Source organism: Thunnus albacares, chromosome 6 (genome assembly GCF_914725855.1).
Source record: "Thunnus albacares chromosome 6, fThuAlb1.1, whole genome shotgun sequence".
NCBI classification, from domain to species: domain Eukaryota; kingdom Metazoa; phylum Chordata; class Actinopteri; order Scombriformes; family Scombridae; genus Thunnus; species Thunnus albacares.
The window spans coordinates 3531643-3545055 of NC_058111.1; the positions used below are offsets into that span (position 1 = coordinate 3531643).

At 39.9% G+C, this 13413-nt stretch overlaps 1 protein-coding gene across 4 annotated transcripts in view; it reads right to left on the reverse strand.

Moving 5' to 3' along the window:
* Window positions 1–214: 214 nt before the first annotated feature.
* The window catches only part of gdpd4a (glycerophosphodiester phosphodiesterase domain containing 4a), a 45660-nt gene continuing 32461 nt past the window's right edge, over window positions 215–13413 (reverse strand). The window contains exons 14-18 of one of the 4 annotated variants that reach the window (XM_044355238.1): window positions 6086–6233; window positions 4600–4682; window positions 2867–2946; window positions 2177–2315; window positions 1022–1110 (exon numbers count right to left, since the gene is read on the reverse strand). In XM_044355238.1, the coding sequence (XP_044211173.1) occupies window positions 2221–2315; window positions 2867–2946; window positions 4600–4682; window positions 6086–6233 (406 nt within the window). In that variant the 3' untranslated portion in view covers window positions 1022–1110; window positions 2177–2220. Of the gene's footprint in view, window positions 1111–1893; window positions 2316–2866; window positions 2947–4599; window positions 4683–6085; window positions 6234–13413 lie in introns of those variants that run through there. The other 3 variants (XM_044355239.1, XM_044355235.1, XM_044355236.1) reach the window with 3 other exon arrangements.

Here is a 13413-nt window from a genome sequence, read left to right on the forward strand (position 1 = left end):
GTACAGCTGAAGATGAAGTAAAGTAAAAGATCACACAGAGTCCACGTTTCATCTCCGGCAGCTTTCAGTCACTCAGAGCTTCACCTCCGAAAAAAAAACTTTTTGATCAACTTGAAACACGAGACGTAAAGAGTGAAAGCGACTCATGTTATTACTACAGCAGTATATATATATATATATATATATTATATTATATTATATTATATTATATTATATTATATTATATTATATATATATAATCACTGTTTTTTCTTCTTTTCTTTTGTGAGGTTTAGTATCTTTGATTTCTTGCGTTGTTGAGCTCAGCTGGTGGTATCGAATGACAAACAGAAAGAGGAAGAAAAAAAAATGTTCTCAAGCGTGTCAGTCAGCCTCGCAGGCGCCGCTTCTCTACTCGGAGCGTTAAAATGTGTCCTCACTCACCCGCCACATGTTAATGGTATCGATGAGATTATACTGTGTGGTAATGGGACACTGGGTGGTGGCGGCGGAGGTGGAGGCGACGACGGCGACGGCGACAGCGGCGGCGGCGCTCCCTGTCCGGAGTGTCTCTCTGCTCTCCGTCCCTGTTGGCAGCTCAGTGTAGTTTGGTTCAGTCGTCTGCAGGCGGTCGCAGACGGAGAGGACGACGGGGGGAGAGGAAGTCTCTGTTTCTTTCTGCTCTGTTCTTGGTCCCTTTCACGTTAATCTGATCTGAATTTTAAACATTTGTAAAAATCTGCCTCCCTCTATTTTCTGCAAGAGATAGAAAAGTTTTGCTTCTTTGATATGAAAGAGTTCTGCTTCTCTTACTGGTCTTTTTTTTTTTTTAGTTTAATATTCTTTTAATAAATAATAATAAAGCGTGTTTCTTCTTGTTGCTTATTTCATAATGAACATTTAGAGAAACACTTTGACAGATTTGGGCTTTTACTTTCCATCTCTTATTATCTGTACCTTTCTCTCCTGCCTCTCTCTGTCTCTCTGTCTCCCCCTCCTTCCTCCTCCCCTCCTCCTCCGCCGGTCACTCCTCTGTGATGGTGGGCAGGTGAGGGGCACTGGGTGAACTGGGCGTGCTCCGTAGGTCTGGCCGGACATTGACGCTGGAGACAGACCACACATCGCTCAGCTCTGCAAAAGGAGGAGGGGGGAGGGAGGGAGGGGTCAGAGGTCAAACAGTCAAGAGTTTATACCGTCACATGTCATGGAGCATTGTGGGTAATACAGAGGTTATACTGGAGGAGAGAGAGAGGTCAGTTATAGAGCTACAGCACATCAAACATTTACAGTATTTGGAGATTTAATGATTTCAGTGTTTTTAGTTTAGTTGCATCTTGAAAAGCATTTTTTTTTTTTAGGTGTCCGTCACTCTTTCATCTGCTTTTATCTCAAAAAAAAAAAAAAAGTAAATGTTAATCCTGTGACAGTCGGTCGCTGTCACTTCTCCTCCTGCTGTCTGCAGGTCGCCTGGAGGTTCAGATATGTGGAGCCGTCTAATCTGATATCTGATGCCTCGATCATTTAGAGCGGCTCTCTCTTATCATCACCGCTGCAGCCTGGGCCGCCGGCGTGTCCGGGATCCACATTTTTGTCACAGCGAATGTTCAATGAGCTAAACAAAACGGGATTTAAACTATTTTATATGATGTTTTGTTTAGAGCTACTGTAAGGTAACAGTAACAGTAATAAATGACTGTGTTGTCTGAGAGAGAGGCCTGACTACACATGTATGTACATGTAGCACGTCTTCGCTCACACTGCACATAAACATGGCAACATGGCATCCCCCCCATCAGTTCCAGTTTATTCTATAATTGGTTTAATCGAACCAGCTGCATCTACTTTCTGTTATTCTGTTTTGAATGAAAGGAAAGAAAAAAAAAAAAGAGAAATACGGAGCCGCAGAAAGCTGGAAAGATTGCGGACAATGATGTCTGTCTGTTTTATTTCAATCACAACGTTTTTAAAAGAAGCCACAACAACAACAAAATAAATCCAGAAATTCAACCAGATCATTGATTGTTCAGCACAATGAATCAGGCGCCGTGACCCCCGTCAAACTGAACTTTCACTGACGACCAATCTGGAAGAAATTTGACCCAAATAATTTCTTCATTTGGGCTTCATAGAGGGTTTTTTTTTTTTGGTGGGAAACATAGACGTTTGTACAGTTCAAAGAGGGTTCAAGGGTTCCTACAAGGTTCCTGAAGGGCTTTACATGCAGGGCTGACATGCAGGGTGTCATGGGTTGAAGACCAGGGGGAGGGAGACGAGGGCTCCGGCGGGGGAGTCAGTGTGGAGGGGGCTCCAGCGAACACACAGGACCTCCGAAGAGTCTGACACACACACACACACACACACACATATAGATAGACACATATAATCACACACACACACACACACACACACACACACACAGACAGCAGGGGATCACTGCATGCAAAGACAGGACTCATAAAATAATGTCTAATTATTTTATGACTCTGGTGATTGTTTGTGGCTTAAAAGGAATTAAAATAAAAGATCAAAAGATGTTTTAAGGCAAAAATCAACTGAAAAGAGCCTCAACATTTTCTCTGATAGTTGATGTCATTTCTTATAATTTAAACTTCTCAGAGACAAGACAGGCAATATTTATAAGAAGCTAATATTTGGTTTTAAGATGTATAATTTTCTCTGGTTATCTGCCTCATCAGTAAAAACCCCAAATCACAGTAAACACAGCTTGTGTCGGCCATGACGAGGCCTCAGATTCAATAGAAACGGGTCTCATATGTATATTATATACATTATGTACATTATGTACATGTGTATGTTCATCACATGACAGTACAGCAGACACACGAGCCTCAACGAAGAGCGAAGAGAAGAAAAAATGTTGTCATACCCGTCCTGAACTTGCTGTACGGTCCGTTCTCGTGAGTCTGACGGCTGCCAGACCAGAAGGGCAGACCTCTCTCTCTCCACCTGTGACACACACACACACACACACACACACACACACACACACACACACACACACACACACACACACACACACACCAAAGAGAGAGAGATCAGAGCAGCAGAGGATAACCAGGTGTCTATATGTGGCTCTGTGTTTACTACTGCAACTACTTTGATGTCTTCACTGAGCGTGTGTGTGTGTGTGTGTGTGTGTGTGTGTGTGTGTGTGTGTGTGTGTCCAGGTGAGTGATTAAAGTCCAGGTGTAAAGGGAGAAGAGGGGGACTGATGATGAAATAGGTTGTATATGAAAGAACAAATAAAAACACAGAGGAGGACATGAAGAACAACACATATCCTCAGTTTGTGAGTTTGTTCTGTTAATTAAAGATTTTAGTCTGAATTATATTAGTAACGTCTGTAAATCAGCTGTTTATCACCCGAGCTCCTCTCATACCTGCTACTGTGTTTACAACAAGCAAAAAACACTGCAGCTAGAACCTTATTCTCTAACAAGATGTATTTCATTATTTAATTGTATCTTATTTTCTCCTCTTTCCTTTGCTGTTATATTTTTATTGTCATGTACAATATATTTCTTACTGTGTTCTCTTATTTTAATCATGTGAATCACTTTATTGACTTGTACAAATGCTCCACAAACAGTATAAATAGAGTTAAAGCTAGTCTGGAGCTGACTATCTATTCCTACCACTAGGTGTCCTCTTCAGCGACACTAAAAGTTCCTATTAAGATATGGAGCTGTTTCCCTATCTTTATTCAAGAGCATGGTATATCAATGTGAGAGCATAATTTATTGATTTCACGTTCAAATTTTGTAATTTGTCCCTCAAAACCCCGCCCTCGCACTCTGCTCTGCTGCTTAGATTTGCTCTGTTTCTGCTCAAATCGTGTGTTTGCACTCAAATATAACGTCGCTTGCACAGATTTCCTGCTCCAGCTTCAGCGTTCAGGCTGCTTCTGAGCGCTCGTGAAACTTCTGCTCTCAGATTTCTGCTCTGCTTTTGGATTTTTTTGTGCAACAACTCTGTCAAAATCCCCCGACCAATAGAAGGCCAGGTTTACTGTTGACCAATGAAATGATCTCTGCCTCCTTGCGAGCTTGTTCGCTTTACTTCTTAGAGCGTCCCGTACGGGCGGGTACTCCCCTCCCGCCCTCCTGGGCTTTAATTAAATGTACTTCTCTTGCTTTATTTATGACTTTTGGACTAAGAGGACGGTTCATTTATACACTAGCACCTGTGATTTTTACTATAGTAGCTGCATACAGTATGATAGTAGCCGCTCTTGAATAAAGATAGTAAAAAAGCTCCATATTAAGACCAATCCACAAAGCTGCTGAGAACAACTTTTATAAAGGAACTGAGACTGACCCGTCTGTGTCAGAACGACAAGACAACTGAGCGACAGATATCATTCATTTGTGAGTTTTATACACCGTGACACAGATTTCATACATGAAACATGTTTCCTTCACTCTCTGTGCATCGTACGGCCGACGGTGACATCTCAGATTACATGTTAATAATAAAACCTCATCAGCAGCCAGGATGACTCATCTCCGCACAGCCTCGACACCAGACGCTACACAGAGGAGAAGCAGGGGAGGGTAATTATGTGTGAGTGTGTGTGTGAGTGTGTGTGTGTCTACGCACCAATGGAAAATGAAAATGGCGATGATGAGGAAGGCAGATACGGCATCAGTCAGGATCCACATCAGACTATATTCCTCTGGAGTCTGAAGAAGAGAGAAACAGAAAGAGAGAAAAAAGAGTTTATTGGGTTTGAAATAAACAGAGTCAGCAGAGTGTGGACGTGAATATCATTAGTTTGTTATGTAACATATGAAACTGGGACTTGAACGCTCATATTAAAAAACTTCATCAAACTCATTGGAACTTATTGGAGGTTCAATCTTCAGACATCTATGATTGTGACACTGATAGAGAAGCTGATATCTTCCCCACTCAACTGAACACAGCCGGAGGTGTGAATGAGAACTTCTTTAATGAGGAAATAATGGTGTTTGTAACTAAAATGAGCCAAACTTCCACTGTTTAGAAAGATCATTTGAAAATGCCTAAAGATGTGGTATTATGCTATTAGTCTATTTTAAACATATCTGTGACATTTTACTGTTTAGATTTCTCTAAATCCATCTTTCCTTACAGCCCAGACTCTCCTCCTGTCCTCCTACAGGCTGTTTCTGAAACTATTTACATAAAGCTGGTGTTATTAATGAGCACCTACTCCGATTGGCTGGACTAATGGCTGCCGCTGAAGACATGAAACAGCGTCTATGAACCTGAATCTGAGACTCAACAGGATGTTTCAGAACGGTGAGATTGTGTCTAAGTCATGGATGTATAATAAGAGCTGGATGGGGCGCCGCTGAGATAGATTGAGTAATTTTACAGCACAGGAGGCCTCACCATCACCCTGATCCACCGCAAAGATCATTATTATTGTTTTTCCACAATACCAGCTCTTTAACTTTTCATTTAATTTCACTCTTTGTTCACATAACAATATAGAAAGACTCTTTCTAAGTAGACGTTGAAAACCTCAGACAAATCTGGTCTTTGTTAAACAGCACAAACATAGACTCACAGGACATTAATGACAAAAAAACAATGAAAATATCTCAACATTTTGGTTCTAGCTAGTTAGCAATACTTTCTAACAACAAAGGCTTTAAAGCAGATGTAGAAAAAGTTTACGGTGACTGACGTTTTAAGACATTTTTGTGATTTCACAGATAGAAGTATAAAACATTGCTCTCAACCTAAAACAACAAAAGTCAACATTCAAAGCACAAAAAGGAGTTTTCATAATCAATACATGCACAGACGTTTTGGTTATGCCTTTGTTAGTGCGCAATCAACTGCATTTTTTCCCCTGAGATCAAGTTTGACTGAGAAAATTAAATTAAAAAAAAACAATCTAACTGATTTTGGTGTTTTGAATGATCTCACAGATGTGTGTCTGAGGAAAAACGGAGCAGCAGAGTCTGTAAGATAACTCGTACAGACTGCTGAGATCACAGACGGGGCGACACGCAGCCAAACTAAACCTTTAAGAAATATGATGTGAACTTTATTCAAGATCATAACGTCTGATGAAAGAGTCGAACATGCTCACCATGAGGAAGAGCGGCTTGTTGATGTTGGACAGGATGTGGATGGAGTTGGTGGTTACAGACTGAGCTCCGGCGCACCAGGCCAGAGTGTAGAGCCACGGCTGGCTGATCACATACAGGTTAGTGCTGATGTTCACTGACTGGTACTTACTGTAAAGACACAGAGAGGGAGAGAAGGGAGGTTGGACGAGGTGAGAGTGAAGAAAAGTGACCTTCAACTACTTCACTGCCTTGTTTTAAAAACCCAGGAGGAAAACTTTAAAGGGGACACATCGTGCTTTATGTGATTTTCTGTTATTTTTATGCTGTTATGATGTTAAAACACGAGGTGAACGTATGTAGAAAAGCTCCCTACAAGTCAAAATCCAGGGCTCCAGCCTGCTCTGAACACTTCGTTTGCAAAGTTACCTCTATTTCCTCTTCTTGAAGCTTGTTCGCACATGCAGCTGTCTGTTCTGTAGCCTTGGTTGCTAAGGTTGTTGCTAAGGTTGTTGCTAAGGTTGTTGCTAAGGTTGTTGCTAAGGTTGTTGGTAAGGTTGTTGGTAAGGTTGCTCCAACATGTACAGATGTACAAGTGAAATCCTGCTACTATAGTTTGTTTACGTAGCCCCCGGAGCCGGAGGAAGCTTCCTGAAGCTGACCAATCAGAGCAGAGTGGGCTCATCGGGAGGCGGGGCCTTAAAGAGACAGGAGCTTAAACGGCCTGTTTCAGACAGAGGCTGAACTGAGGGGCTGCATAAAGGACCAGTAGAAGATAAATAAGGAGTTTTTAACTGGAAATCATGCAAAGATATTCCAGTAGAGCCCCAGAAGATAAATATAGAGCTGGAAATGTGCAGAATATGTCTCCTCGGTCACCTGGTCATGTGACAATTACAAACACTAAGGAACATCAAGAAAACATTAAATTGGGACAAAGAATCCAACACAATCAAATTATACACAATTAAAAAAAAACAAACTCCAGTTTGTGGAAGCTCAGACGTTTAAGTCGACTGTACAACAGCTTCACACTCACAAGCTGACTTCTGATTAGAAATATAAAGAAGCCGGTTTACTCTGCCAGACGTGTTTGTCGGATGGTCAAACATAGGGGACTGGACTGTGAAGGGCCATTTTTACTCACTTCACACGATCGGCCAGCTGTGCAGAGGTGAGAAAGTCAGTTTTAAGTCACCTCTCTAGGTCTCTTTTGGCTTTCCTGACATAACCACGTCAGTCAGTGTGAATAGCTGAGAGCAACACTTGCTCCTTCTGTGAGATACTGTCTAAAAATATGCACCGTTTTCCTACCTGTAAACAACGTCACCTTCAGTGTAGCCGTTCAGAACAACTTTAAACTCTTTTACTCTCTGTTGTACCAACCAGTTCTGATCAACCATCATTTTTCCAGTTTATATGACTGCATGTGAATGCCACATCTCTTTCAATCACACTTTTCAGACTTTTCATAGGAAGATGTAAAAAATACCAAAAAAATGGATGAGCTGCCGAAATAATTTTCTATTAACAATATTAAAGATAAAGCTCTCATTCACTATCAATACATTACTGTCAAAACTGATTACAAAACTAGGACTATAATTAAATGATATGAAATCATAATAAAGATGATTGGGAGCCAACTACATTTCCCATGAACCTCACTACTTCCTGTAAGCTTTGTCCTTTCCTGGTGCGAGCTCAGAGGAGGCCAAAGACACCTTTGAATAATGTGGAAAATCCTGAGAATTTAAAATGGAAATGAGTTCTTTCATCAGTGGAACTAATCTGTCCCTCGTGGGTCACTGTAGGGGATTTGAGGAAGTCATCCTGACCTGAACATGTTAGCACTACAGAGCCAACAGAAGGAGAAAATGTAGACCGACTGACACAAAACTGTCACGTCAACAAAAACTAAACCGTGAAAGCGGTGAGAGATCGAGCGGATGATGAATCTCTCGTCACTCACCTTGCAGAAGGAGAGAAATTACAACAACACTGTGACGGCTGAGTTATTGAGAAAGACGTTAAAACAAATGGTTGAAAGCCAAAACGCTCTTTAAGAGTTCAAATTTAATAGCTTCTGACACCTTTAGATCTTTATATGAAAATTTTAACATACTTTTTTAACTGAAAATAGCCTTAAATATACAGTATATAGTACCACTGATATGCAGGATAGTGGTATAGAACTATCCCAAAAAACTATGTATGCTACAACTGGTTGTGACGTAGTGATTATACTGTAAGTCTTAAAATAAAGTGAAACAATAGCCAAAAAACAGCCTCACCTCAAAACAATCTCTCACATCAAAGGCAGGGAATATTACAAGGTTTGGCACTGATATCTAATAAAAGGCCCCTTTGCTATTAGTCCTACCCTAGCAGGAAGTCGGCTCACTCAGACAGTCTCAATGACTCCCGGTCTGAGTCAGCTGTAGACTGGATGGGGGGGCGGGTGGGGTGGGGGGGGATGGAGGGATAGAGAAAGAAGTTGGTAAGCAGCAAGAAAAGAGGAAAAGAGGCAGACAGACACACTGCCAAGCACTCATATCTCTTTCTCTTTCTGTTCCCTCCCTTTGTGTACCGAGTAGAATAACATACATTTTATTTCCTCCTCTCCTCCCTCTCTGTGCAGCGATCAGGGCCCCTGATAGTGATGCCGAGTACAAAACCGCAGCAGCAGCAGCAGCCTCCCCGCTAAGTGTTTTTCAGCTCCTGTTTTTTCAGGACCTGGCGCCACCTGGAGCACCGTAACAATAAACATGGGACAACTCAAGGCCGTCTAGTGGTTTTTTTGGGGGTTTTTTTGGTACCTGATTCACTTCAGGGAGGCGTACACACATCATCACATGTACAAAGTGTCATTGTGAGCAATTAGTGATGCATTCAGAGGCAGAGCGTGCACGGTTGAGTGACAGCTATAAGTCTGAACACATGAACACACGGGCGATCTCTGCAAAAATTTGACTTTTCAATCTCTATTGTAAAAAGTCAAATAAGCTTTAACAACCCACAAAAACAGTCGTGAGCCGTGCAGCCGAAGGAAGCTGCCATTCACACGAGTAACTAAAGCTGTCAGATAAATGTAGTGGAGTAGAAATATAAAGTAACATCAAATAGAAATACTCAAGTAAAGTACAAATACCTCAAAAATTTACTGAAGTACAGTACTTGAGTAAATGTACTGGGTTACTTTCCACCACTGGTATAAGTCCACCTCTCTCTCTCTCTCTCTCTCTCTCTCTCACACACACACACACACACACACACACACACACACGTATCTCTCTGCGTCCCTGTTGAGATGAAAACATCCTTTGAAAGTCTAATGATCATCTGCTGAAGTAAACAGTTTGAGCGAGACAGAAAAAACAGAGGATGAGGAAGAGAAAAAAAAAGAGGAAGAGAGATCAGAGGAGACAGAGAGAGAGAGAGAGAGAGAGAGAGAGAGAGAGAGAGAGAGAGAGAGAGAGAGAGAGAGAGAGAGAGAGAGAGAGAGAGAGATATTTAGAGACATCGATTTTCCATTAAGAGGAAGATCAGAGCTGAGAGGAGGAAATTACACTTTGCCAGATTATAGAAGCAGGAGTCTGTGTGTTAACAATTTTTACCTATTATTCTGGTTCAAATGATGCGATTTGTCTCAATAAAAACTTACAGAGTGGGGAGTGCCAGCTTCAAACTTTAACAGCACTTCATTAACCTCTCTGACTGCAAACTCCTGCTAAATAAGACTAAAAACTCTTATTTTATATAACATAAACTCATTATGTGTACAGTAGTGAGCAATAGAAACATTGTTTTACCGTATCTATTGCAGCTTTTAATATAACATTTATAACACTTTAAATATTGGTGCTATAAAAAGAGAAGCAGAAACTCTTACATTTATATCATCTGCTTTCACAGACACAAAGTTACATGAATATGACGATAGATTAGACTCTCACATTTTCAGTTATTGTTTTCAAAAGGAACGTCTTGTCGTAACAATAATCCAGGCACAAAGCACGGCAGAGTTTACAGCTGAAACCTTTAAAGTAGTAATGAATCCTTACAAGTGTCCAAATTAATTAATTCTTTTTTGAGCTCTTTTCTGTGATATGAGTATGTTAACTTTATGAAACACAGGATTTGAGTTTTCGTCTGAGATATGTAGCTAAATATTAACTTGTATTTCTCTCTACAGGCTGTTTGGACTCTTAGGGAGAGATGAGCCACTAGGTCTCCATTCAGTGATGTTGAGGGACGGCTGTAGTCTGTTCTGCTCATCCTGTTCAGTCAGTTGTTGTTTAATGAAGTTTAATTATATAAAATGGTGTCATTCTTGTAACTTTGTGCAACATTAATCACGTCATATTTTTTGTAATATGTATATTTTCATTTTTCGTGCCCTTTGTAAAATGTTTACTTTGAGAAAATGAAGACTGTGACTGTTTTTATCTCAGCAGTTGTACTGAGCGAACCTGAAGAAGCTACAGGAGAAACGCGTTGTTCGCTCTTAATAAAGTCACAGTAAAGTCATTACAGTGTGCAGCGCTGGTTAATTTTGATTTTCACCTCATATGTTCCTGCGACCCACCAGCACCTGACTGAAAATACTGACTGTGCACGAGGAGTTCTGTCCCCTAATATATATATATATATATATATATATATATATATATATATATATATATATATACTCATTGCTCATTGTCTTTAATACAGTGTGTTATATTCTTGATATTGACAACAGCATCCCAACAACAGTTCGGGAAGCTTTTTTAAATATTTAAATGTAAATGTTGAAAGTTTGACACACATATAACACTAATTATATAATAACCACACATGCGAAGTGTTTATAATGTGTTGTGAACACAACCTTAAGACAACTGTTACCACATGATTCATCCAACCAGTAGTTGATGACAAACACGACGCTTCATGTTTTGATGAGATATTAGAGTGAAGATGAATCAACATAAAGGGGAAAAACTATTTCAGGGGACAGTTGTGTGTGTCAGTTGTGTTATAACTCAACGTGTGAGTCACTCGACCATCTTCATCGCCTCCCTCTTTCCAGATTGTTCTCCCACAGTTCCTGTTCAAGTTCCTATACAAGTACCTCCTACTCATTTCTCTTGTACTGTTCATCCGCCTCTTCTCTTCTAAACCACCTCCGTTCGTTTCAACTTTCTCTTCCCCCCTTCACCGCCTCTCCTAACTTCTCTCTGTTCTCCAACCGATCCTCTCGTCTACTGAACACGTTTCCCCAAGTTTCATTTTCCTCTGTGTGCTTTATCACTTATAGTATGTGCAATATAACCTATATTTGTATATGTTTTATTTCTCTCCTCTCTCTCTTCTCTCTCTCCTTTTTTTATAATTGTAAATATTTATTATATACTCTAATTGAAACCAAATCTCACTGCCTTCAGCAGTCGTGTTTCCATTAGATTCACTGGATAATTTTAAGCAAACTTTTGAAATGTTGCAAAAAGGAAAATGCAAATTAGGTGCGTTTCCATCAACTGGTTTGAAGCAAATAAACTGGGCTATGTAACACATAGTTTCATCAGAATATGGCGGTATAGATTTAAATTATCCGCCAGTAAACAGTAGAAGAAGTAGAGGTTGCCAACTGGAAACAAAACAAATAGTTATATTGCCTTGACAATGTCAGTTAGTATCAGTCGTGCTTCATCTTCATGCGATCTGGAGATGCTGGAAGACGCCGAGAGCGGAAACAGCTGATCAGTCATGTCAGTTAAACGTTTGCTACGTCATTATTTATTCGACAAATGCGTTTCCATTACCCATTCTGTGCATAAACTCTTTTTCGACATTTCCAAAATCCACCTCAAGCGAGCGTAAAAACTTTTTTTTTTCAAATGTAGACGTTTCCATTAAGCTTTTTTAATGTGATATTTCAAAATGTGCATAAAATAGGTTAATGGACACACGGCTCTTGAATAAAAGCTAAAAGCTCTTGAATCTCTTCTGTCCATCATCTTCATCTCTCTACACTCCTGCCATGAACTTCTCACCCAGCTGCCCTCTGCCTCCCTCTCGTCCTCCCCTCCCTTCACCTCCTGTCACTTATCTGGAGTCGTTCACAAGCAACACATGAGGACAAACAGGACGTGGCGACCATCTGTACCTTGAGTTATATAACTACACACAAACACATAGCATAGACGGTATCAGAGTCTCTCTCAACAAGTAAAAACAGGAGGGTTTGATAATTAAATGGGCACGATTACACAAGTCTTAATGTTGAAAAATATAAAATAAGACAGCTGATGATTTGATTATAGATAATAAATCTGGAGCATGAGCATTCTGTAGATGTAGATTTATCATTTATTGTTTTTCTCTTGTGCAAAATAAAGAGCACATCAGAAATGTCTCATTTCTTCCTTCAGTTTCTATTAATGGAAGCAGGAGTGTCCATTCAACTCATTTATTCATTAGTAGTAGGGATGTGCTGGTATCAAATTTACCTGCTATGATTATCATAAGTAAAAATATCATTATAAACAGTAAACAGTATTATCACGATAATTACTTGTCCTGAAATCCTACTATTAGTGCTAAAATAAAGTGGATGGAGACCACGATGAAATAACTGACATCTCTTCTTCAACACGATACTTCTTTATTTCTCTTTTAACATCAAAACTGATGAATAAATCTAAACAAGAATAAACTAACAAATGAAATTATTTAACTCATAAGAACCCATTTAAAGGAGAATTATGGGGAATATAAAACAGACCAAATGGACCACAAGGAACACATTTCTGAATTTTATTTTGAAATTCTACCTTCAGTGTCAAAGATCTGTAATGTAACATATATGTCATAACTTGTTTTATATCAATTTGTTGAAGAAATGTGGTCAGAACAGGTTAAATATAATACAGGACGTCTTATTAAAGCATCAGAATTGTTAAATAGGTTGAAACCTTCCTTTAGTAACAAAAAAACAAGCTTTTTAAAATTAGCTAGTTCTGTCACTTTTGCTGACCAGGCACACCGCCGCCATTTTGGAAGTGATGTCATGGTGACACCTGAGTCTCCATGGGGTTCTTATGGGTTAAGATTGGAATAATTTTTAGATGAAAATAAAAACAGCAGGCCTGAAAATTTTAAATGAATTCAGGGCATTGTCCTCTGAAATAATAACTTCTCGTCTTCAACAGGACGGGTTTATTGATTACGACCGCTCCAGTTAAACAATCTCAATCGACTGAGGGCAGCCCTAAAACATTAACATACGCATTGTGAAACTCTGCCCCCTCAAAAAAACTAACCTAATGACACCCGAGAAGTAAAGTACTGTGCAAAAGTTTTAGGC